The following is a 24,530-nucleotide window of genomic DNA, read 5'->3' as shown; positions in this document are numbered from 1 at the left end:
TTAGCAAATTGACATTTGGTGAGAAACAGTTAAGTCCAGCTGCTTCAGTACTATCACCTTTCTCAGCTTCAAGCATTATATTATGCAATGCTCTACCCTCAGTTGAAGTGGCTGATCCCACTTGCTCAACTATTTCTGGATCAAAAGATGCCCCTAAGTTAATGGGAGCTGGGAATACAGTCCAATGCAAGCCACTCGTCCAGTGACCACCAGAGCTAGCCCATCCATGGAGACAGTTCGAGCGCCAGTTGTAAGCGTTGATACCTAGGCGAGAAATGGCTGGAGCTATGGTGGAGGTTTGAGCTATTATTTCTTCCGTTGTGAGACGAGATACCAGATCTGTAGCTCTTTCCTCTGGGGACTTGCTGGTATCACAAAATGTATAAGAGGACTGTGGTGAGCTGGCACAGTCAACTGAAGGATAGTCACAGTTAGAAAATACCACAAAATGTAAGAAACAAGATAAATACAAGAGAGAAGACATTTTGCTATTATTTTTTTTACTTCAATTTTGTGACCGCAATTTAGAGTTTACAGCTAGTTGCGGTAGATCTACACGTGACTTTACGCATGCGCATATGACAGCACCGCGCCTCCTGAACAAGGCGGGAAATTGGTAATTAAAATGGAGACCAGTAAAGACTCGAGTAAAGATTTGTTCCTTTGGCAGAGGGCTTTGTTCCTTGAAGGTCAGACCTTGAGATCAAGAGCAGAATCTTTTAGAATAAGAGCTAGTCAGCTTCATTGCTCTTACCTGTTAAAGTATTAAAATACAACTTACTTTTAAAATTTTCTATCAAAACTTTTTAGCTCCAACAAAGGAGAGAAATTGCAGCTGCTTGATTTATTGAACCGTCATTTACATCAATACTCATCAGTAATTGACACCCAGGACACCAGTAGAGGTGAAAATAATTTCTGCTTTATCACCAAAATGAACAAATAAAACTGTAGGTTTAAATAATTTTGCTCAGTCAGTTGAAGCAGTCATCAGTTCTGGAGTGCGAGGGGCAGTACGTGAAGTCAGAAATGGTAATTAACTAAGAGTTGTATTAGGTAGGAATGGCGGTAGAAAAATTTTACTTTATTTTCGGTATCATGATGAATATACTTAAAATTCTATGAATATACTTAGCGCCAACTGGTCTATAAAAAATAAGCAAAGTTACAGTTTTATGTTATACCTTTTTTAATTGTCTGCAAGTGCATTTATACAAGGTTGCCCACAGGATTTTGGCATAGTACTCAGCTTTTTTCAAAAGTTGCTCCAAAATTGGGCCAAACTGCCAAGACATGCAGGGTTTTTGGCCAAATTTGCCAAAAATGAAAAGGAAATTTTTTTCAATTGTTATTATTTTTTTCTGATACATATACACGATCTTATGTTATGTTTTAAGTTTGAGCTCATTCCCAATTGGCTGAATTTTGTCGGAAACAACTAGGGGAGAATTTTTTAGTTTTATAATTTTTTGATGAATATACTGTAGAAAGTTTGAGCTCATTTTGATCAAAATTTGATTTTTAAAAATTTATATGCTATTAGGCTTGTCATCTCATGAAGTATGCTTTTTAGCTCACTTAGCATGCTTTGTGGGAAACCCAGCATTTACATGTACATATAATAGATAGTAAGCATTGGAGGACTGGATTGAATAAAGATATTGCCATGACAATACCTTCTGTCCAAGAACTGATGAAGAGAGAGAAGGTAAGCGAGGGTTGATTTTAATCTTATTCTCTCTCCCTCTCCCCTCTTTCTTTAAAGGTTAGAGACGTCAGGTTTTCTCTCCCTAATTCCATTCCTACTGTCCCTCCTATACCATCATTGGAACCACACCCACCAACCCCTCCTCCCTTGCCTCCCCCTATAACCTCTACTAAAAGTGAGTCACATGATCCTCACTTAGTTTCATTGAATATAGGTCAGGGCGTTTATCAGACCCAGTATAGCAGATCAAAATCTGTTTCGGAACCTCTACATGAAGTTAATAATTTTAATGATAACTATTAATTAGATCTATTGTATTTGTAGGATGTTTCTGATAGTGGAAGGGGCTACTTACGTGGAAGAGGTTCTAGTTATCCGTTAAAAGATAAGGGGAGGAAAAGAGGACATGATGACAGTGAGGAAGAGGAGGAGTGTATTGTTAGTGGACGTGGCCATGGACAGGATTTTATCACTGCAAAAGATCAATATGTGAGGATTAATTTAATGTAATTAATGTACACAGTGTCACTAAAATTGGCCTCCAGCCATCAGTGGCGTAGCCAGACCTTTTGTGATGCCTGGGCCAGGGAAGAAAAATAATTGGCGTGCAAAGCGTGCCGAAAAATTTTCACGCTCTTAATGATATTCATGATGGGTGTGGTCAATTAAACCGGTGGCAAATGGCTGCTTTTGAGTAGAATTTGTATGAGATCGCTGGTTTTTTGTGTTAGATCTCACAAAATACTATTGCTAAGCAATCAAAATCAAGGAAAGAAGTCCTATTCTTGTAGAGCAGTGCTCAATAATCTCTGGTAAACAATTGATCATTGATATTTCAACTGTCTAATTATTTGACCTGGGATCTGATACCCAGGCCTAGGCCCGGCAGGCCTGGGTGTAGCTACGCCACTGCCAGCCATACAGAAATTTCAGTCAGTTTATAACCTATAAATTATGAATCCTTGAACTTGATAAAATTTCAAATCATGCTAAAATTGATATTTTTTATTGATATTTCATATCTGTATCATGTGTTGTAGGTTATTGATCAGAAGAGAAAGTTTGGAAGAGGAGGAGGAGGAGGGAGAGTTCCAAGAGCTAGAGCTGATGTTACTAGTAATAATGAAGACGCTATCAGTTTAAATTCTTATGGCAGCAGCAAAAAATCACTAGGAACAAGGTACATGAACATGCTTACTACTGTATATACATATGATAATTGAGTTAACAATAATTGTTTTTTTAGACGGACAGCTGGTAGTAGTTTTGTGCCGCCCATAAAGAAAAGTGACGTATCAGAAATAAAGTAAAATGTATTTTTAACATGTGTACTTAATGCATTAATACAGTTCCAGAGTATTGTATAGTAATAATGCAACAGGAGCAGCTGCTAATGGACCTACTGTTGGGTGTAATGTTAATTTACCTCCTGAACTAGAAGGAAATGAACTTTTGAAAAATATTGAGCCAAGAATGATAGAACTGATAATGAATGAAGTGAGTATCACAATCAAATCCAGTCTCTCACTCTCCTCTAGATTATGGATCATGGTTCTCCGATTGGTTGGGATGACATTGCTGGACTTCAGTTTGCCAAAGACACCATCAAAGAGATTGTAGTGTGGCCAATGTTGAGACCGTATGTGAAAACAAATATTACTCTTTACGTCTTTTTATGCTGCCCCCTCCAGTGATATATTTAAAGGACTGAGGGGGCCACCTAAAGGAATTTTACTTTTTGGTCCCCCAGGTACTGGCAAAACATTAATTGGTAAAGCAGGAAAATAAATAATATCAATAATAATCATAGCAAATTGTGTTAGGTAAATGTATAGCTAGCCAAGTAAGGGCCACATTCTTCAGCATCAGTGCTTCTTCACTTACCTCTAAATGGGTAAGCCCCTACTAATTAAACTCATTATCCTGACCCCAATTGCTAGGTGGGGGAGGGTGAGAAGATGGTTCGTGCTTTATTCAGTGTAGCAAGATGCTATCAACCAGCTGTTGTATTCATTGATGAAATAGACTCTCTTCTCTCTCAGAGATCAGACAGTGAGCATGAGTCATCTCGGAGGATAAAGACAGAGTTTCTTGTCCAGCTGGTTAGCTAATAATAATAATAATAATAATAATAATGTTTATATTTTATTTTGGTTTTGCTGTTTTGTTTTGTCTCTGGTTTTTGTTTCTATTTTTCTTTCTTTATGGACTTTCCCTTTTTGTATCTCTCTTTTGTCTCTCTCGTTGTGTCTGTTGTTATTATTATTATTATTATTATTATTATATTGAGATTTGTTGTATGTATACATATTTTTATAATAGCTTTAATATAAGCAAATTAGTCCAATAACTAGTATATTTAGAGCAAACTGTACATGTATAAATCAGCTTGTATTTATTATAATAATTTATAGAGAAGGCCACTGCCTTTGTTATTATATTCTTCTCTTATTGTATTATAGGATGGTGCTACTACTGATGATAATGATAGACTCCTAGTGATAGGTATGTGAAGTATTTACTACCAATTCCCAGACACGCTCACGTACATGCATGTAAATGCATGCACATCCATCATCCTATGTACTTAGATTATATATTCACACAAGCAATCACTACATACTCTCGTGTGTATACTTGCTGTGAATGGTATTTGGAAATTTCTCTTTTTAATAATATTATTTTAAAGGACTTTGAATGCCCCCCACTCCCTGTCTGTCGCATTGTCTGGTCTGATCTTTCATCTTTTCTCTTACTCACTTTTGCACTTCTTGCTCCCTCTCTCCCTCCCTCCTCTCTCTCTTCCATTTTTCTCTTCCTTTAGGTGCTACAAACAGGTGTGTTTTTTAATCCTCATTCTCTACTCATACAATGACTCTAATTGTACTCAGACCCCAAGAGATTGATGAGGCTGCAAGGAGGAGACTAGTCAAGAGACTCTACATACCATTGCCTGACTCTGTGGCTAGGAAAGAAATAGTGCTCAATTTATTAAAGGATCAGAAGTATTCGTTATCAGAGGAAGACACTGCCAACTTATGCGAAGCAAGCAAAGGCAAGGGTATCAAGCACACACTATCACATACAATGTATCATATAGAGGGACTAGTTTTTTTAAAACAATTTTGTAATAATTTTTATCATTTGTTATTATTTGTTAGTAAGTGGCCTCTTATTTTACAGCCATTGCTATATTACTATGAACAGCTACTTGCCATATATGCACATTGTAGATGTACATTCTCTGTTTCTCTGTATTATGCTTGTACTGCATTATAATAGCAATTTTAGCACGATGGCATGTATGTGTATGTAGCACACACACACACATGTTGTTGCTACCTGACACAATCAGTTAGTTGTTATAGCTAATTCAATGTTTGTCTCATTCCAATTATTAGTATACATATGTCAGTGCATTTCTCTGTTTCTTTTATGCACGTTTTGTTTGCAATGGAATCTTGTTTGTACTATGTATATAATCAAACTTGTACAATATGCAATGACACGTATCTTGCATGCAAGTACATGTTTCTATATAGGCATAAGTCCTGATGCAACAGGCATACTTCTAATACTATCCATACATACATATATACACTGGTAATTGGCTAATGATTATTAGCATTATTAGTCAATGTGTAGTGTCCAGAGGCATGACTGGTGATGAAGGGCCACTGGTAGAGGAAGCTGCTATAATAACCTTATATTTATCTATTTACTTATTTATACTTAAGTTTGTGCATAACCTCATTAATACCTTTGGACTTCCTTAAACATAAAAGATAACAGTTATAAGGTTAAGAAAATATTTAGCATACATGTACATGTGTATATACATGTACATGTATTGTGTTCATTGAATGTCATCACAGGATAGTCCCTGCTTTTATTATATTTGTCTTTGCAGGTTATTCTGGGTCTGATATGGCTAATCTGTGTCGTGAGGCTGCCCTTGGCCCCATTAGAGATGCAGCTCATAACATTCAACACATTTCACCTGATGAGGTATGGATATATTAATAATAATTGTGTTATTTGTGAATGAGAGAAATAGGGGGAGAAGGGGGAGGGAAAGTAAGACAGAGGTAGGAAAGGATTGAGGAAGAGCCTTATGTTGCATGATATTACTATGCTACTAGAGTAATGAGACCTTTGGAATTTATAATTATTCACGGCAGGAGTTGTATGAGACTCAATTCATGACTGTCTGTCTGTGTTATGCATATTCGTGAGTGGAGGGATGACGTGTTACGTAACAATAGTTAACAGTGGTTAAGAAAAAGGCATTCACATACATGTCTCTTATCATTTAAATATATTCATACTGCATACATGTATGTTTATACACTATGTAAGTATGTCTGTGTGTATGTGTGTGTGTGTGTCTGTTCCACCCTATCTAAGGATTCTTTGGGGTATAATTAAAACTATTGTGCATGACTAAGTACGTAGTAGTCCTATGGGCCTGCCCCACTGAATGTCTAGTCTTTATTATCATGCCTGTATATGTATCTGTGTGTGTTGTGTACTACGCAGGTGACCTCTGATGGGTTGGGCTGTATAAACCTGTTAACAGGATTGGTTAGTGCATGATGGTCTACGTCACTAACTTGTTAATGAGATGAATGTATGAATGGAGTATAGTGTTGACTGTCTGGGTCTGTTTGTATGTATTCTGATGAAGGAAGTGTGTATGAACCATTACAACATGCTTTTTGATTTATGCTCTCTTTTTGTCCCTTTTCTCTCTTTTCCTTAGCTTTCTCTTTCTCTCTCTATTTATTTTTACATTTTCATTTATTATCCCTCCCTCCTCTCTCTTTCTCTCTAAAGGCTCTTGTTCTTCTCTACATGTATACATACACATATCCAGATAATCACTATAATTATAATTTAATTGTTTACTTTATTAATTATTATTGTACATATTGAAATTATATTATGCGCGATTATCATTTGTGACTAACAATATTAAATAGTAATTTCTACAAATGGCTTGCCCAGACAAAAGCTGGTTGCCCTAATGAATTTACTTTCTTCTAAATCAAATTGAGTTTCTGCCAGCCTGACTTGTGGTCAGCCATGAATGTATTTTTGTATACTTGTGGGTATTATTCTTATCAAAAGCTCCTCCTTCATGTCATGTCTCTCTCCTGTATAAACTGAGGCACACTCCAGTTGCTAGGTAACCTCCTCTACGTTGCCATAGCGATCTAGACATGGGAAGGAGAGTGTGTCTGTGTATTTTATAATTGAAATAGCTACCGCCCCGTCTCAGTGGGTATCTTTATCCTCTCTCCCTCTCTCTTAGGTCAGACCTGTCAATTATCATGATTTTGAAGATGCTTTTTGCAACATTCGTGCTAGTGTCTCTGATAAAGATTTAGAAGTGTATACTAATTGGAACAAGAAGTATGGCTGTGGTAATTCAAGCAGCAAAAGACAGACATGAATACATGCACACACACACACACACACACATATCATGTATCATGTATTGTTACATGGTAAACTTATTAACAGGTATGATAATCAATAATGATTACACACACACACACACATGAAGATAATCAATACTCCACACATTCATGCATAACTGTATACACATGTACATTATTTATATGCAAATCATATCACCCTTACTATTGGCAGATGGTTATTCGATTTGCATGCATGTTTGTAGCTAATTTGGCAGAAAAGCAATTTTATATCCAAGCACTCTGGAATTTGTTTTTGCTAGTGTGAGACTGACCTTGATCCTTATTGATGAGTGATATTACATGATATTCTAATATAGCAAGTGCCTGCATGCATGCATGTATGTACTGTATGGTATATCATGGACTATCAAGTTGGCACTGTCACAAAGGGATGCCTAGCCAACTACACTTCAGCTCTTTTGCACTGTTGGTACATTGGTATTCTCTGGAATGTCAATATTCTCTAGTTATTGCACCTCATGAGTCTGCCTAGTCAGTGTACATCAGTTATGATTCCCATTCTTGCCTTTATTGCATCCCGTTTAGGTTGCATGGCATGCAATGAATATCAGTGTTGAGAGGATGCTTGTACTAGCGCTTGTTTGTTTACACAGCTATAAATTTGATAAAAATAATAATCAAAAGGTATAGCAGTTCATACACAAATTGAAATATTAGAAGGAAACTAAACTAAAATAATATATAATAGCTGGGCATAAAATTGTTTAGCATTTATATATGGAGTTAGTTTTATTTCTCGTTTCAGAACAAGGCCTTGTTCTCTGTCACCCACTCTGTGAAGCTCTTTGCATTTGGATTGAGTTTCTTTGTCAGGGAGATGTCACGTACAGGATTACCAAATTCATAATAGTGGAACATGGCAGCAAGGTCATCAGACCCTGGGAACAACTTAGCATAGTCATCATTCAGCATTTTAATGTACGTCATTGAGACTCCTGTGAGCTTTGTCACTAAGTCACAATATTCTTTGAGAGTTTTACGATCTCCTGATAACCCAATCTTTTTTCCAATGAACTCCTCAGGTTTTGAGAATATAGCTGCAACTGCTGGGCCAACGTCTTTCACACTCACAGCATCCATTGGCCCATTCATTGAGAATGCTATTGAGTAGCTACCATCTTCATTTTTTTGGCTGAAACTGAGGAAGTTTTCATAGTAGAATGAGACACGTACGCTGGTATTGGGTAGACCAATTGAGTCGAGGTACTTCTCTACTTCACCTTTTCCATCGAAATGATCGCAATTTCTTCCAGTTATTTCCTTCACCAGTTCTAATCCACTATACACTAGATGTGACACTCCTGCCTTCTTGCATGCATCTGCAACTGCTTTCCCTTGTCTTACTTCTCTCTCTTTGTCATTGTATTCCCAGTAGTTGGTGACCAAGAATACTCCATAAGACCCTTCCACTGCTCCTGCAATGCTTTCTGCATCATCCATGCTTGCCTTTACAACTGTTGCACCTTTTCCCTTGAGTGCTTTTGCTTTATCACTCTCAGGGTTTCTGGTTATTGCTCTCACTGAGAAACTCCCTGAGGATAGGAGAGACTCTGCAACTGCACCTCCTTGAGCTCCTGTTGCTCCAAATACTGTTATTATTTTTGATGATGACATCTCTCTTTCTTTTTCTAATTATTTAAAGATTTTTTAAGCCCTTTATATAGCATGCTAGCTAGTTGCAGATACCAGCCACACCTCCACTCCAGCCTGACTTGTGACGTAATAATTATGGTTATATCAACACCAGTTATTAACTACTAGCTACTAGCTATGGCTCTAAAGCAGCTCAAGGAAGAGCAGGTGAATAAGAGAGAGGAAAAAGAAAAGTGGAATATTATTATTATTATTGAATTTATTAGAGTCAATTCTGTCTCAATAATGAAAGTAATAAAGATTCTGATGATGAGGAAGATTTAATGGTAACTGAAGCATTGTTATAAGCATTCAATGCAAATTGTACACTGAGTAGACTTACATGCATATATATTGATAATACTCATTGCAACTACTTCTGTTTGCTATTTTAAAGTCTCCTAAGGATAGCAAGATCATTCAGTTTATCAATAATGATTTATGGGGAAAAACAAAAAGGAGAGGCCCTCAGTCTGATTCTCCAACCAAGGTAAGTCTTGATAGGCATGTCCTACAACTCATTTTTGTTAGGCATGTGAAGCACTAGGCTGTAGAAATAAATTTGAAGAAAAGTTATACTTTGCAGTGAGATTTGCATGTAGGGAGAGGGAGGATCACCCGATCATTTGTGAAACTTGTTTTTATAAATCCGATTGCCCAAACCACAGAGAAGGCCTCTCTGTTGATCACAATGACTATAAAGCTGACAATGATACTCAAGCTTGGCCCTAACTTTGACTTGGCAGGTGTAGAGTTTGCTATCTCATGTGTATAGTAAACTGTGTGTGTGTGTTCTATGTTATCATACAATTGTTTGACGACATTGTAACCTATTCAGATAAGATGTACTTTTGTAGCACTTTTAAAAACATCAATGTGAATTAAGTAATGAATCATTTCAATCAGTAAAAATTTTAGTCTCAATAGTTCTACTTTACTTTAATGAAGTTCAGCTGTTACAAGCAGCTTCTCATTCTCTTTGGCTTGTTCTTCATTGGTAGTTTTAGGTTGTTTTCCTGATTCTTGATCTTTGGCTCCTTCTCCTTCTCTACTAGTAGGAGCTACTACTGGTGCTGGCTCAACTGGTGGTGTGTATACATATGTAGCTATTTCAAACTGGCCTATTTGAGTAGAGCTGCCACATGTTAGCTTCTTCAGCTGAACATTTCTTTTCATTGTCTTCTTTTCTGTTTCTTCTTCTATCTCCCCAACTTGCTTTTCCTCTGATTTCTCCTTCACCAGTGACTCAAGATCAATGGTTTCTTGCTGTGAAGAGCTCCCTATGACAGCTTTGCTTCTTTTCTCTTGTACTATTGGGGTGGGAGGCCATGGAATGGAGTCTTGAATTGTCTTTATGTCCAATTGCTGCTCACTGAAACTGTAAAATATCAATCAACAGTGAAAGCTTATATTTTGTTAAGCTTGTTTTTGTAGTGCCATTTCAGCAACAAACTTAAACTATCAATACTTTGAAATGCTCATACCTCATACCAATACACATACATGTCCTTATGATCAAATTTGGATTAAAAAAATTTTAAAGCTGCTCTAAAATTTGAGTCTTGGGGCTAAATTTTGCCAAAATTGAGAAGGGGATGATTCTTTATTTTTATAATTTCCTGATACATAATACATGTTCATCAAAACTAGATTTTTTACAAATTTTAACAAGGCTTATCAGCTTGCTTATAAAGCATGCTTTTAAGCTCACTTAACATGCTTTGTGGTTGTGAGTCAGCCATTTGTTGTTGTGATTTTACAATTTTTAGCTTCATCACGAATTGTTAATGTGGCTTGATGGATATCCACCACTGTGGTCCACAGTGGTATCCACCACTGTGCTTTAGTCTGCATGCTTCTATTTTCTTTGCAAATTGCTGACATGCAAGTTTTTCGAGAACGACCATACATAATATAGCCTGTAATTTTTAAATTTTCTAGACTAAATCTACATTATTATTTCCTTCTGCTTACTTTTCTGGAGGCGACCATTTAATAAAGTCTCTGTGTGTCATTTTCTTTCCTGATATTCTTAAAGGAGTCATTGTACACAATATACAACCATTCTCAAAGTTATCCTGTATACGCTTCAGAAAGTGAGTCACTACATACACAATATTTAAAATTCAATCTTTAAACACATCTTAATTTACTTGTCACTCCTTCTTCTTCTTTCTCCATAGGCCCAATAACAATGAACGAAGTCTTTTTTGTTAATACCAGCTCTCTCTTTCCACTCTTCATCTTCACCTTCCAAATCTTCTCAATGCTTGACAAGAGCTACAGATAAAAAGTAATAATAATACATAAAAAATTAGCATGAAGTGTTGACAATATTTACCTCAATATTATGGTTGATGCTCAATGATAGAATGTTTGATGGTAGAGTCACGCTTACATATGCAGAAACGTAAATTTGCAAATCAATGATCTTTTGTGTTTTGTCAGCTCCTGATACATCTTCATCTAATTTTTTATTGTAACGTGTAAATTTTACAAAACCAACCTAAATAATAATAATAATAATAATAATAATAATAATAATAATAATAATAATAATAATAATAATAATAATAATAATAATAATGATTATAATAATGGCATCAAATATTGCTTACATAAATTTTTTAATGAATTTTTAAAGTTGCTCAAAAATCTAGCTAATAATAATGTTATAAGTATAATAGGATCTTTGGCCAAATTTCATCAAAATGACAAGAAGAAAGTTCTTCATTTTTATTACAGGTTTTCCACAGGTTTTGGCATAGTGCTTAACAGCTTGTTAGTAGATTTATAAAATTGCTGCAAAATTTGACAAAACACTCTACATTTATACATATCAAGTTTCATCAAAATTGTAAGGAGAGAATTTCTATATTTTTCCTGATACATATACATGTCTTTGTGCTGCATAAAAAGTTTGAGTTGATTCCGATCAAAATTGGATTTTTACAAATTTTTAAAGCTACTCAAAATCTGGATAAAATGCTATATCATATGATTTGCTGAAATCAGCTCAAAATTTTTAATAAATTAAAGTCAGAATCAGCTCAAACTTTCTACACAGCATAAGGACATCAATATGTATCAAAAAATGTAATAAAAATTTGGAGTGATTTCGGAGCCATTTTTCGGAAAGACCATGGGCTATAGTACAGGGTATTTTTCAGATTTTGGCCAATTTATAAAAATAGCCGTAACTTGAAAAATTAAAGTCGGAATCAGCTCAAACTTTCTACACAGCACAAGGACATCAATGCATATCAGAAAATGTAATAAAAATTTGGGGTGATTTTGGAGCCATTTTAAGGAAAAAACCATGGGCTATAGCCTTGGGTATTAGCCCATTTAAAAAATTGTCATAACTCAAAAATACTTTACCAGAATCAGCTCAAACTTTCTACATAGCATAAGGACATCAATACGCATCAAAAAATGTAATAAAAATTTGTGGTTATTTTAGAGTCATTTTTTGGAAAAACCATGGGCTATAGCCTTGGGTATTTTTAGAAAATTGACCTATTTAAAAAATTGTCATAACTTGAAAATACTTTGCCAGAATCAGCTCAAACTTTCTACATAGCATAAGGAAATCAATACGCATCAGAAAATGCAATAAAAATTTGGGGTGATTTCGGAGCCATTATTGGCCCATTTTAAAAAATTGTTATAACTCAAATATTTTTTGCCAAAATCAGCTCAAACTTTCTACATAGCATAAGGACATCAATACGCATCAAAAAATGTAATAAAAATTTGTGGTGATTTTAGAGCCATTTTTTGGAAAATCATGGGCTATAGCCTTGGGTATTGTTTTAAAATTGGCCCGTTTTTAAAAATTGTTATAACTCAAAAAATATTCTTTGCCAAAATCAGCTCAAACTTTCTACATAGCATACGGACATCTATACGTATCAAAAAATGTAATAAAAATTTGTGGTGATTTTAGAGTCACTTTTTGAAAAAACCATGGGCTATAGCCTTGGGTATTTTTAGAAAATTGACCTATTTAAAAAATTGTCATAACTTGAAAATACTTTGCCAGAATCAGCTCAAACTTTCTACATAGCATAAGGAAATCAATACGCATCAGAAAATGCAATAAAAATTTGGGGTGATTTCGGAGCCATTATTGGCCCATTTTTAAAAATTGTTATAACTCAAAATTTTTTCGTCAGAATCAGCTCAAACTTTCTACATAGCATAAGGACATCAATATGTATCAAAAAATGTAATAAAAATTTGTGGTGATTTTAGAGCCATTTTTTGGAAAATCATGGGCTATAGCCTTGGGTATTGTTTTAAAATTGGCCCGTTTTTAAAAATTGTTATAACTCAAAAAATATTCTTTGCCAAAATCAGCTCAAACTTTCTACATAGCATAAGGACATCTATACGTATCAAAAAATGTAATAAAAATTTGTGGTGATTTTAGAGCCATTTTTTGGAATATCATGGGCTATAGCCTTGGGTATTGTTTCAAAATTGGCCAATTTTTAAAAATTGTTATAACTCAAATATTCTTTGCCAAAATCAGCTCAAACTTTCTACATAGCATAAGGACATCAATACGTATCAAAAAATGTAATAAAAATTTGTGGTGATTTTAGAGCCATTTTTTGGAAAATTATGGGCTATAGACCACCCAGAGTGAGAATTGCTTGCGTGGGAAGACTATTATGGTTGTAAGGCGCGGTTTACAATGAAATAAATTCCGGCCGCCATTTTGGTTGGCAACTTTCAATGGAGAGCAAACGGGACGACATAAAAACAAACCTGTATTAAGAATTCTGGAGCGAATTTGACCAAATCTTTCACAGGATAAGCTTAAAGGTAGCTATTCTTTCTTATAACAAGCACTTTTTAGCTATTGATAGAGCTACAGCAGGTAAGTGAGGCATTTTCTTCGTGCCTCCATTGACTTCCTTAACAAACTTGCCAACCAATAAACCAAAATGGCAGCCAATTATGGCACGTGGGCAGATACCGTATATAAAATTAATGAAATTCATAGCTTTTGCAATTCTCCCTCTGGGTGGTCTATAAGCCTTGGGTATTGTTTTAAAATTGGCCCATTTAAAAAAATTGTTATAACTCAAATATTCTTTGCCAAAATCAGCTCAAACTTTCTACATAGCATAAGGAAATCAATATGCATCATAAAATGTAATAAAAATTTGTGGTGATTTTAGAGCCTTTTTTTTGGAAAAACCATGGGCTATATTAGAGCCTTTGGTATTTTCAAAAATTGGTCTGTTTTAAAAACTTGAAAATTGATGTTGGAATTAGCTCAAACTTTCTACATAGCATAAGGATCTAAGTTACAGCTAATTTTAATTAAAAATTGCTCTAAAATTTCACGAAAACCCCTGTACATATTTATAAATAATTCCTAAGAGAGGATTCTAGATTATTAGTACATCATCTCACTTGTGTGATGCCTAGACGTTATTATTGTATGTATCAAATTTGAGCTTAAATTTAATACCATTATCTTTCTCATCTTATTGTCTATTCATGGCAAGGACAACTACATTAGTCAATACCCATATTAATTAGAACAAAGCATTGAATATGTGCAATTTGCTTAACACTTACTCGATCAAAGACGTGTGACAATGCTTCCCCAATACCAGATTCACTGCCAAAACTGATACACAAAGCTCCTTTATTAGTAGGAGAATATGCAGAGAGTCCTAATATTGCACCTCTCACTGAGCCTGGCACCTTTATGCATGTATATTGTGTATAAGTAATAATGATAATAAATAAATAATGATTCTTATACCTCAATGCTAGTTGATCTGTCAATTGTTTTAAATGATTGGTATGGGGTCTTGTTGTCTTTGATAGAGAATGTCCAAAACAGTTCACCCTCTTTGTCATTCACAGTATCTAATAATACAAAAATTACTTCTAGTTCTAGTATACCATTACTATAATAAGTAATGAGAACAGTAGTAATGTAATTGCAAAGTATGCACACAACACACAAATCTAATTATTGTCTCACCAATTTTATTTCTATGCAATGTCAGTATCTCTTGTTCCCTCTCTTTTAGTCTCTTCAGTTCAAGCTCAACCTGTATCTCTTTAAAGACTGATCCTAGTCCAGCATTAGTACGATACAGTTTGAGCAACATGAAATCCAAATCTGTCATCACCCCGGGTGATCTGAATCGCCATGGTAGCCAAGAGAAGAGAGTCGCCAGGCACTTGTTACATCGACTAAAACGAGAGAAAGGAGCAACATAAAAACGAGAGTTTATTCCAGAATTGAAAGAGAACTCGGCCACACTTTTAGCACCTAATTCAACAGGATGACCAGCAAAGGACCAGCCTAGCCCCCACAGCAAAGAGAGAAGTAGAAGACAGATTAGAATGATATCTGCCACTCGTACCCAAAAGAGAAGCTTCAGTGACGTAAAGATACAAGTCACTTGTCTCTCTAGAGGCCAGAATGGGTCATTACTCACTGTAGCATTGTCTCTTGGGCATCGAAACACAACTTCAAAATCAGTGAAATAAAATACAGCGAGTACAAGGGATCCTAACACAAAGACAAACTGAAGGGTCAGTTTACATATGTACAGATAGTAAATGGTGTTTCGACCATATGTAGTGAAGGATTGCTCCAGTTGATGTACCAGGTTGGAACTTCGTTCAGAATATCGACCAGTGTACTCGTCCCTTTGTCTGTCAAGATTGGAGACAATTGAAAAGAAATAATCAAATTGGCCACTGAAAGTAGCAAGCCAGAGATAGTGAGGAATAGCAATTATTAGACCATGTATGAATACAAAAGCTGGTAGCAGCTCCGTGATAGGGAGACTCTTTGTACAATAAGAGTTAATGTATTCAGGAGAGGCAGGATCGTTCTCTCTCACATCACAAACAACACTGCTTCCCTTGATGTATTCTGATATAGCATCAACCACTGATAGGGCCAATATGACTGATACAATGTAAAGTATGGCTGAGTCCCAGAAGAAGTCCCTTGGCTTCAATGTCCCCTCTTCCCTGCTGTCATCTCCAGTGATCTGTGATGGGTCAGTCCTTGAGGAATCCATGGATCATTTGTATGGCTATTGTGGACCTTTTGTGGTAGTGTGGTTAGACAATACTCCACCTACACTGCAGACTAATTGACATTAGTCACATTACTTCCCATTGCAGTTTAGACTTGTACATTAATACCCAATTATAGGCTTCATTTTTTAATAGTACATGCATAAAACTCTGTAATTAGTTGCTGTGGCAATATTCAGTAAATTAATTCTCTAGATGAACAAGCCATGAAGTTGGTTTATGTATTGTGGTTATAGTTTGATTTGCCTTAATACCTTGTTGGGCTTGCGTGGGCAAGTAGATATTGTTGTACATTATTTACTGGCATTTGCAGTAACCAGTGATTTATAAGGCATTAATAAATATATTGAGCATTTGATTGTCACTAGTAGAGAGCATGAAATGCAATGCATTGTTATATAGATCTAGGTTTAGGACATGCACATAGCATTGGTTTATCTAATTTATTCATTGCCATTGGTTGCTGTGGAGTGTGGTATTTTGTTTTTTTAGACTGCAGCCAGCCTCCATAATCCCCAGGATTCACAGTGCAAGACCAGTTTCCTGCTAATCTATGAATATATAGAACAAACATTTTCAATGATTTGCAATTGGGTTATCTACCTCTGCTCTCAGCACAAATTATTATAATTAATAACAGCACTTCTAATTATTATTCATAGAAAAGGATTAAACCTCAAGACTTTCTCCTCTCGTTTCTCCTCAGAAGGCTCTTCTCCATTTCTCTATAATATTAGTCTCAGCCTGCTCAGTCTCTTAGAGGTAACTTTCCATAATATCAGTGACAATGTAGATCTTATTACATTTTATGTAGTCATTTCCATTGGGGTCTGATGTTGCAAGCATGGCCTTTCATCATAATGAAGGGAGGTATCCATTTTGTAGAGCTTCAGCACAAATACAGCATCATCCAAGAAGACCTGTTGAGGGTATCATTATACAACCACATGTATCAGGTAGACCTGGACCTTCCACTCAGCACAGACCAACCAGACCTAATTATATTAATCCATCAGCTCATAATATGCTAGTGTCAGGCATTCTTAGACTTAGAGCACTTCAGTCTGCATTTAATCCTAGAGCACAGCCCAGACGCTTTTCTCCCTTCTATCCCTCACTCCCACCACTCTTCCCATTCCCTCCACCTCATTCGCCTACAAGACTCAATCCACCAATGATGTACACAGACTATTCTACGCACTTGAATCTCCCTGCTCCTCCGATTGACAAGGTTTTCCAGTCTGCTTGTATGTGGCCGAGATGGTGGACCACTAGTGTACCACCTTTAGACCAGTCTACTATTCATTCTCATCCAGCAACACCCACCTTTTGTCTTCCTCCTGCTTCCACTGTGTTGATAGAGCCGGGTACAAGTGATATACTAAATTATGGTGATGTTCTGAATATGTACGATACTACTGGTGACTTACAGCAATCACTATGCACATCTCCAGCATTAATTGGACAACAACCACTACTTCAACCTTCATCTTTATTATCCCTCCGACAACCTCTCCCTCCAGCAGCTACAGCCATTGAGCAGTTCAATTTCCCTCCATTGCCTCCTCCTCCAGGCTCATACCCAGCTCTACCATTCTCAGACAAAGAGCCACCATATTCTTTTTCAGCACTTGCTGGACTCGCCATAATGTCTTATCCTCAGAAAAAGGCCACCCTCAATGAGATATACTCATTCATTGCATCTACTTTTCCTTTCTATAAGAGATCACAGAGAGCATGGAAGAACTCAATCAGGAACTGTCTGTACAGCAGTGATTGCTTTATGAGACCACGAGACAAAGGAGGAAAGAATGTTTACTGGACTATAAACTCAAGAGCTAAAACACATATTCTTAAAGGGAGTTTCAAAGCAAAGAGAAAATCAATTGCTACTAGTGGTAAGAGAAGAAAGAAATCAGCCAAACAACTGGATCAGGAGAGTAGAGGCTATTTTGAATGTTTTAACATTGTACCTATACCTAATGAGAACACTAACATATATGACCTGTTTCCTTCTGTTGCAGTAAAAGATACACCTACCATTTCTGTTATTCAGTATGATGATGCAACCAGAAGGGATGTAACGTCAGGCATAACAAAGTGATTGAATTTGGACTCATTTCACTTGGCCAGCTCACTTTTTAAAAGAACTCAGTTATAATTCATTTAATCAAACTCTTGCATTTGTTATAGTATAGCCACTCATCAATTGCATTTAAATTTAATTAAATTGCCAATAATTAATTTAGGCATAAACTAAGGAACAAAATTAGTTGCATTGTATAGCAATCAAAAGTATTAAAAACACTAAAAATTAGAGAACCTTAAAACTAATTTGGCCTGTCTATCCCTTTGTGACTTTATGATTCAAATTGTCCCTTAAGATTTGAGCAAGCTCAAAATCTAGCAGGCAATACTTTTGATGGAAATGTTAACATTCAGCTTTCTAAAATTTATCTTGGTATCAGGGATCCCATCATTTTTAAAAGTAAGTGTATGCCTTTATAAAAAGCACTGAAATCATCTGATTTTTCATTGACAGATTAATGAATCAACTGCTTCAATTCTGCATTTTCCATGAGTAAAACCAGTGCAAAAACTACAACATTCTCAACAGTTAAAAATTACCAGTCAAATAAATTTGTCAAAAAACATGGGAAAAAAGATTAAAGCATAGACAGACATGCAGGGACAGAAATTATCACATATAAAAAACTACTAAAACCATCCATCGAGTAGATCTGGAAATACAACTTCAATAATTATTAGATTTACAATATTATACTTTCATTATCATGCTTCTACCTCAAACTCTCCTTGAGACACAACTTGAGCACAATGTTCTGTACATGTACCTTGTATGGTCAGACTCGTACTCATAATGCTCTCCCTCCCTTAATAAAATGTAAATAAATCCATATTTATACCTAAAGAGTTATCATATTTATATTCACTGTACATTATGCATAACACATTTACACTTTAGTTTATACAAGTTTATTCAAATTTTCAAACTTTCTATCAATAAACAAACTATAGCAAAGATTCAACACTTGTAAATGTACTAGAACATTCCTTTCAGAAACTATTCAATATTTTGTTCCTCAAGAATTAAGTGAACATAGCCTGCATTCCTGGAATACCACTTCCCTCAAGCAACTTCTTTCAGGAAACACACAGTCACTAAAAAGAGAAAGAACAGAAGGAAGGAGACAAAAACTAAGAGAGGAATAAACTATAACTCCAAACCTCAAGTATTTCATCTCTTTCTGAACCAGTAATTGGCTCAAATTCAGATCCAAACTCTAACTTCTTACTAGTTGAGTACCTAACAGAGGAGAGTGTACTCAGACTACTCGGACTAGTCAGTTTAGTAAGAGCATGAGAGAAATCACTGCTACCTACAGCTTTATACAACAACATGATATTGGGAGTGATCTAGTATGTGTCTATACCTACCAGGATTGTATATGTCTTCTTGAAGTAATTTGTTGCCTAATAAGTTAGTGAATGTATCAGATCTGTAGCAATTCTTTAAAATAAGCACAACCTCTCATCTAAATGACATTTTTATCATAATTAAAATCAGTATGTCAATCCTTACTCAGTAATAATCCTGGATTATCAAGTAACTGTGTCCTGATGCTCCATTTAGGTGCACTGAATGGATCAAATCCTCTTTAATATAAAATAACAGCATTGCATTAAGTAAACAACACTACACATCAACTTACGAATTAGTTTCATTGTCAGTGACTGTTAATTCAGTTAGTAGAGGCCAAACAGCACAAAGATGAATCTCCCTTGGAGAGAGAGAGAGAGAGAGAGAGGGAGGGAGAGATATGGAGAAGGATATCAATTATTAATATTTACTGTATAGGATCAGAACTTGCTCCTGCACTGGCAGAATAAGGAAAGAATCACTGCCATCACCAGATGCTGGAATTAATAATAAAATTAATTAATGATTATAATGAATAAGGTACTAACAGAGTGGATTCACTGGCCAATCCTCCACATTCCAGTGTCTTATGTTAGTCTAGCAACAATATTAATATCAGGAGGATTAACATTCACACCATTCTATTCATAAAACCATTACATATTGTACATATTCATTGTAAATTACAAATAATAGTTAATAGAAGGGAGATAGAAATGTACCAGTTTTGATTGGAATAAGTTCAGTAGTCCTGAGAGGTGACTAAAGTGAGGTGGAATATGTCTCAAATGTATCATTTCAAAACACGTACGGAGACCACACCCCTCACACTGTCCGCTAAACATGTGACGCCAATTCTTCTGTATCTGAATGAATATAGGCAATGTACTGAAGGAAGGAATAGAGGACAAGAGAATGAGAAGAGAAGAGACAAGTATTGAAGAGAAGAGATAAAATGGAGAGAAATTAAAATTAAAATTATAAGATTAATTATTATAACAGACCATCCAGTGTTAGCTACAGCCAGAGATATTGAACTGAGTAATAGTTTGGACTGAGCTTCACTTGATATTGCATGACTCTTCTCATCAGGAGATATCAATATAAACTGATCAACACCATACCTAATGATTGATTGTATTTCTGAAAATAATAATTAAAAACTACATGCAAAAATTGTACAATATAGGCCAGGGTTTCACACAAAGCATGCTAAGTGAGCTAAATGGTATGCTTCATGAGCTGACACATATGGTACATGGCATTTGGAGCAGCTTTAAAAATTCATAAAAAATTCAATTTTGATCGAAAATAGCTCAAACTTGCTACACAACATAAGAACATGAATATGTATCAGAAAAATTATTAAAATGAAAAGTTTTCTCCTAGTCATTTTCGGCAAAATTTGGCCCAGAACCCTATACTATTATAGTACAGAGTCTTTGACCTAATTTTTTAGCAATGTTAATAATTCATAAAAATCCAATAAAATTGGAATTAACTCAAATTTTTCTTAAATTTATATGTAAATGGAGACAAATAGACATGTACAACTAATGGTGAATGTACATAGTCAAAAATAATATTAGAAATAATATAAGAGTTTTACATCAAATGTCACCATCCTGAAATTATTAGAAATAATAATTACAAGTACCAGTATACATGTACATGTATACGACTATACGATAATTATTACCATCTAGAGATATGATGATGAGCTCTTGGAGGGAAATCACTTGATGAATCCATCATATGTACCATAGCATCAGGCCAATCCTCATCTATAGAAAACCACACCCATTATAAACCACACCCACCACCACCAATCACCTGATTGTCGGTTGTTTCTTCTCACCAGACACGTGGAGGCTAACATTGAAATTATGTCCAACATAAGAGAGCTTCTCTGACTTCCTATGCTGTGGCCAATAACCAGAATCTGCCTTTAAGAAGAGATACAGTGACTGAGAGACTGTTAATGTCTTACTTAGTCTGGCCCCGCCCCTTTGCTGGAAGAGGAAGGGTCTGGAGACACTCGAAGCTTTTGTTGGGCACAATGGAATGTAATTAGTGCAGCTTGATCATTTGACCGGATGCACCCACGTGTTAATTTCACGTGATGGACACACCCTCAGAACATGGCTACTACAAGTATAAAGAAGGAATTATAGCTAAAACTCAGTTTTTAACATTAATGTTTTGTTTTTCTCCATTCTTCATCTACTCATCAAATTCATTTTGTTATCAGAGTAAAAGAGTATGTTTAAAAAAACCAAAATAGCCTAAAATTGTATAATTATAATAATGATAATAAGAACTGTAAAAGCCATGGCTATTAGAAGTATCATTTGTAGATAAGATAGAAGTAGTTCCCCAACTTCCATAAAAGTGTGTACCCCTATAACACTGCACATAATTAGATAACAATCATTAAGTGAACCATAGATATTAGAGACTGTATACGTAGTCTCTAATATCTATGAGTGAACTAACCATTTCGCAACTCGTTGCTCATCAATAGGCAAACTCACAAGCTTAAATCATTGATCAGCCTATGTCTTACTGAATAAGTGGATGCAGTGAGGCCCCACTGTTGCAATATGTCTTCAATGGTGGAGACAAAACTAGAGAATGTTTAATAAATTATATAAAGGAGCTGATACTTACCTTTCCCACGGGGAGGCATTAGTAAAATCTGTTATCTCAAAGAGTTCATCATCAGTTTCATCAGACATTTTGTATTCTAATAATACGAATTGGATAAATTAAATCTAATCTAATTTTATTTCACGACCTTTGCATGCAAGTGCAAGTCTGCAAGCTGGAGAGACCCGAGGCACGACCAAAAACTCAGTAAAGGACAAGTTCAAAGAAGAGGAAACTAAAGAAAGAAAGGCTCAGTGTGAGGTCCTGGCCTCAGGACAGGATCAATTTGTAGCTATGGCTACTAGTCAAACTTGTTTAGGTAATCAGTATAGAGTCTACCGTGAGTACTGTCTATCTGGAAATTTACTGTGACTTTATATATATATGTAATTCTACTGGATTAGAAATTAATTATAATATAGATCTTTACATCATCACATTTATATGTGCGATTTTTAACAATTAAAGGCCTTTATAACTGGTTTGGAACTCCATGCGCATCGAGTGATCCACACTATCTTCAGGATCTTGTATTATTGTATTTCTCATCCAGCTGCCATTGGTTATCTATTGAATGCGCTAAACCTGTTTTAAACCGGTGCTGTATTTTTTATAGTGTAGAAAGGCATTAAGTATGCACAGTCTTATTGCAAAAAGTTTTGAAGCACAATTTTCTGCTACATAAATTTCCTGATTTATGCACGGTGCATTTTTTGATCATAAGATTTTGTTCTGTAGGCATTGATGATCTTGTTGATGTTCTTGATTCACTGAACAGATGTGGGTTTCCAAAATCAAATTGGTATGATCTTGGACTGAGAATAGGACTAAGGAAGAGTTCACTCGACATCATAGAAAAGAATCATCCTCATGATGTATCTCGTTGTATGACAGAGTGCCTCTCCCAATGGCTCCGTAGAGCTGATAATGTTGACAGTAGAGGAGGAGCCAACTTGGACTCACTGTCAGATGCTCTACGATCTATGAATGAAACTGCTGTAGCTGAGAAGTTAAGTGAGTCAACCATAACTGTATGTAACTATAATCATTGTATTTTCTATCATAGTTCTTATTAATATTTTTAATAATCGTCATACTGTCCTGTCTCAGTCTCTTTGTGATTCTGTTGGTATTGCTTGGTTACTTTATGATAAGCGTATGTTAACACAAGAAGCAGTTAGTAGAGTGGTGTCAGCTAGTCCCTCTATTCCTAATCAACGTGAGGCTCTATTAACTGGTGTCAAAGAAGCTGTTCAAACTGATCCCAACAGTTTATATACATTTGCTAATGTATTGTGTACAATAAGTACTAATGTATCACTAGGACAAACTATACTGGATGATATTAGTGAGTATCATAATGTAATCACTGCATATTTTAAAATTAAATTTTGTTGTAAGGCAACTTTAATTAATTCATTGTTCATAGTTTCCATTACACTGATACAAGTGGGTGGCCAGCATTATTCACTATTATCATAGATATTGCAATGAGGGGAGGATTGGAAACTGGATCACGTGCGCCACTTTTCCCAGTTTGATCTTGTTTGCCGGGAACATATGGCGCCCTGTACAACTCTCATTTTTGTGGGACTGTAACTCTTCCTCCAAGGTATACCAGACTCTGTACAAAGACTCATTTTGTTGCTCAAAGATTGATCTTTAGGGTTAGGTATTAGGTATTTTAGGTATTTTATTTACTATTAATTTTTGTGAATTTTTCGTGATCTTCTACTGTCATTTGTGGTTGACAAGCCCCTTCTAGCTATCTTTATGGGCTTTTCAACTACAATTGATAGTAAAACATCACGAAAGATTCACAAAAATAGTAAATAAAATAACTAACCCTAAAGATCAATATTTGAGCAACAAAATGAGTCTTTGTATAGAGTCTGGTATCCTTGGATGAAGAGTTACAGTCCCACAAAAACGAGAGTTGTACAGGGTGCCATATGTTCCTGGCAAACACTGATTGAGCTGTGAAAAGTGGCACACGTGATATAGTTTCTAATCCTCCCCACATTGCAATATCTATGCTATTATTATATAAGTTATGTGTTTTGTCAATAAATATCTTTAAGTATGAGGTCGTGTGTGTGGTGGGAAACGCAAGTCTATGAATGTAGTATAAACCAATACTAATCAGTGTATCCTTATTATTATCTGTTTAGATAAATATTTTCCTACTCCTGAAGTGGGTTTCGTTCCTCAGATTATTAAAGATCATAATGTAGTTGATGAGGTTGATGTAAATGGAGGAGCTACTTTGGAATCTCTTTCTTATGCTCTGGAATCTATGAATGAGATAGCTGTAGCTGAAAAATTAGCTGAAAAAAGTGAGTTAGCACCAGATCGTTACAGTTGAATGTGTTTTTTCTTTTAACAGAACCTAATTTTTTATCCATGTTAATTTTCATTTATCACTATCGTCACCTTTCTGAGGCTCTTTGTAATCCTGTTAGTGTTGCCAGGATGCTCCATAATGAGGGTGTGATAAAAAGAGAAG

The 24,530-nt window shown here is 35.5% G+C and overlaps 6 protein-coding genes across 9 annotated transcripts; 3 read left to right on the top strand and 3 right to left on the bottom strand.

The window, feature by feature from the left end:
• The first annotated feature begins 602 nt into the window (after positions 1–602).
• On the top strand, positions 603–7,426 carry LOC100637323 (fidgetin-like protein 1). 2 transcript variants are annotated; one of them, XM_019993376.1, is made up of 19 exons: positions 603–762; positions 811–905; positions 955–1,032; positions 1,626–1,708; positions 1,766–1,883; positions 1,923–1,984; positions 2,033–2,197; positions 2,749–2,888; positions 2,955–3,014; positions 3,058–3,205; positions 3,247–3,347; positions 3,400–3,479; positions 3,532–3,602; positions 3,649–3,810; positions 4,171–4,213; positions 4,533–4,545; positions 4,600–4,763; positions 5,619–5,716; positions 7,023–7,426. In XM_019993376.1, exons 1-19 carry the CDS (start codon positions 626–628, stop codon positions 7,161–7,163), a joined length of 1,959 nt encoding a protein of 652 aa, XP_019848935.1. In that variant the 5' UTR covers positions 603–625; the 3' UTR covers positions 7,164–7,426. The 2 variants fall into 2 exon arrangements, with proteins under 2 accessions (XP_019848935.1, XP_011410271.2); XM_011411969.2 differs by lacking the exons at positions 603–762; positions 811–905; positions 1,626–1,708.
• Positions 7,427–7,808: 382 nt separating this feature from the next.
• LOC100637198 (nmrA-like family domain-containing protein 1) lies at positions 7,809–8,848 on the bottom strand. The gene has a single exon (XM_003384246.3). It carries the CDS (start codon positions 8,824–8,826, stop codon positions 7,954–7,956), a length of 873 nt encoding a protein of 290 aa, XP_003384294.1. The 5' UTR covers positions 8,827–8,848; the 3' UTR covers positions 7,809–7,953.
• A 118-nt stretch (positions 8,849–8,966) lies between these two features.
• LOC109580345 (uncharacterized) lies at positions 8,967–9,715 on the top strand. The gene is made up of 4 exons (XM_019993375.1): positions 8,967–9,012; positions 9,072–9,131; positions 9,242–9,334; positions 9,376–9,715. Exons 1-4 carry the CDS (start codon positions 8,983–8,985, stop codon positions 9,574–9,576), a joined length of 384 nt encoding a protein of 127 aa, XP_019848934.1. The 5' UTR covers positions 8,967–8,982; the 3' UTR covers positions 9,577–9,715.
• On the bottom strand, positions 9,682–15,937 carry LOC100637071 (uncharacterized). Its single transcript, XM_011411968.2, has 7 exons — positions 14,858–15,937; positions 14,633–14,739; positions 14,443–14,571; positions 11,186–11,350; positions 10,998–11,124; positions 10,819–10,948; positions 9,682–10,222 (listed from the first exon to the last, which is right to left on the bottom strand). Exons 1-7 carry the CDS (start codon positions 15,912–15,914, stop codon positions 9,784–9,786), a joined length of 2,154 nt encoding a protein of 717 aa, XP_011410270.2. The 5' UTR covers positions 15,915–15,937; the 3' UTR covers positions 9,682–9,783.
• A 679-nt stretch (positions 15,938–16,616) lies between these two features.
• Positions 16,617–18,162, top strand: LOC109580344 (uncharacterized). Its single transcript, XM_019993374.1, has 2 exons — positions 16,617–16,695; positions 16,748–18,162. The coding sequence occupies exon 2, from the start codon at positions 16,778–16,780 to the stop codon at positions 18,035–18,037; it is 1,260 nt and encodes a 419-aa protein (XP_019848933.1). The 5' UTR covers positions 16,617–16,695; positions 16,748–16,777; the 3' UTR covers positions 18,038–18,162.
• A 745-nt stretch (positions 18,163–18,907) lies between these two features.
• LOC109580343 (rab3 GTPase-activating protein catalytic subunit-like) lies at positions 18,908–22,127 on the bottom strand. Of its 3 annotated transcripts, XM_019993371.1 has the most exons (13): positions 22,046–22,127; positions 21,942–22,002; positions 21,209–21,321; positions 21,075–21,159; positions 20,380–20,499; positions 20,098–20,263; positions 19,924–19,972; positions 19,807–19,872; positions 19,668–19,736; positions 19,538–19,611; positions 19,393–19,490; positions 19,183–19,340; positions 18,908–19,116 (listed from the first exon to the last, which is right to left on the bottom strand). In XM_019993371.1, exons 1-9 carry the CDS (start codon positions 22,062–22,064, stop codon positions 19,702–19,704), a joined length of 714 nt encoding a protein of 237 aa, XP_019848930.1. In that variant the 5' UTR covers positions 22,065–22,127; the 3' UTR covers positions 18,908–19,116; positions 19,183–19,340; positions 19,393–19,490; positions 19,538–19,611; positions 19,668–19,701. The 3 variants fall into 3 exon arrangements, with proteins under 3 accessions (XP_019848930.1, XP_019848929.1, XP_019848931.1); XM_019993370.1 differs by having other exon boundaries at positions 19,538–19,736; XM_019993372.1 differs by lacking the exons at positions 18,908–19,116; positions 19,183–19,340; positions 19,393–19,490; ... (1 more) ...; positions 19,668–19,736; positions 19,807–19,872 and having other exon boundaries at positions 19,924–20,016.
• Between the last annotated feature and the right edge of the window lie 2,403 nt (positions 22,128–24,530).

This window comes from Amphimedon queenslandica, unplaced genomic scaffold (assembly GCF_000090795.2).
Source record: "Amphimedon queenslandica unplaced genomic scaffold, v1.1 AMPQUscaffold_13496, whole genome shotgun sequence".
In the NCBI taxonomy this organism is placed as follows: Eukaryota; Metazoa; Porifera; class Demospongiae; order Haplosclerida; family Niphatidae; genus Amphimedon; species Amphimedon queenslandica.
Note: the sequence above shows the minus strand (reverse complement) of the source record. Positions and strands in the feature narration are given on the sequence as shown.

Bases quoted from the DNA above. Each gene is read 5' to 3' on its own strand.
- LOC109580343 (XM_019993370.1), bottom strand. The intron at 19,973-20,097 runs GTACATTTCTAT...TATTGTTGCTAG, and splicing joins ACTTATTCCAATCAAAACTG to ACTAACATAAGACACTGGAA. The intron at 19,737-19,806 runs GTAAATATTAAT...TCTCTCTCCAAG, and splicing joins GCAAGTTCTGATCCTATACA to GGAGATTCATCTTTGTGCTG.
- LOC100637323 (XM_019993376.1), top strand. From the start codon at position 626: ATGGAGACCAGTAAAGACTCGAGTAAAGATTTGTTCCTTTGGCAGAGG. The intron at 1,033-1,625 runs GTAATTAACTAA...TACATATAATAG, and splicing joins AGTACGTGAAGTCAGAAATG to ATAGTAAGCATTGGAGGACT. The intron at 1,884-1,922 runs GTGAGTCACATG...CATTGAATATAG, and splicing joins CCCTATAACCTCTACTAAAA to GTCAGGGCGTTTATCAGACC.
- LOC100637071 (XM_011411968.2), bottom strand. From the start codon at position 15,914: ATGGATTCCTCAAGGACTGACCCATCACAGATCACTGGAGATGACAGC. The intron at 14,740-14,857 runs GTGAGACAATAA...TTGTATTATTAG, and splicing joins ATTGCATAGAAATAAAATTG to ATACTGTGAATGACAAAGAG. The intron at 10,223-10,818 runs GTAAGCAGAAGG...GATATTTTACAG, and splicing joins AAATGGTCGCCTCCAGAAAA to TTTCAGTGAGCAGCAATTGG.
- LOC109580344 (XM_019993374.1), top strand. From the start codon at position 16,778: ATGGCCTTTCATCATAATGAAGGGAGGTATCCATTTTGTAGAGCTTCA.
- LOC109580345 (XM_019993375.1), top strand. From the start codon at position 8,983: ATGGCTCTAAAGCAGCTCAAGGAAGAGCAG. The intron at 9,013-9,071 runs GTGAATAAGAGA...TGAATTTATTAG, and splicing joins AGCAGCTCAAGGAAGAGCAG to AGTCAATTCTGTCTCAATAA. The intron at 9,335-9,375 runs GTAAGTCTTGAT...CATTTTTGTTAG, and splicing joins AGTCTGATTCTCCAACCAAG to GCATGTGAAGCACTAGGCTG.
- LOC100637198 (XM_003384246.3), bottom strand. From the start codon at position 8,826: ATGTCATCATCAAAAATAATAACAGTATTTGGAGCAACAGGAGCTCAA.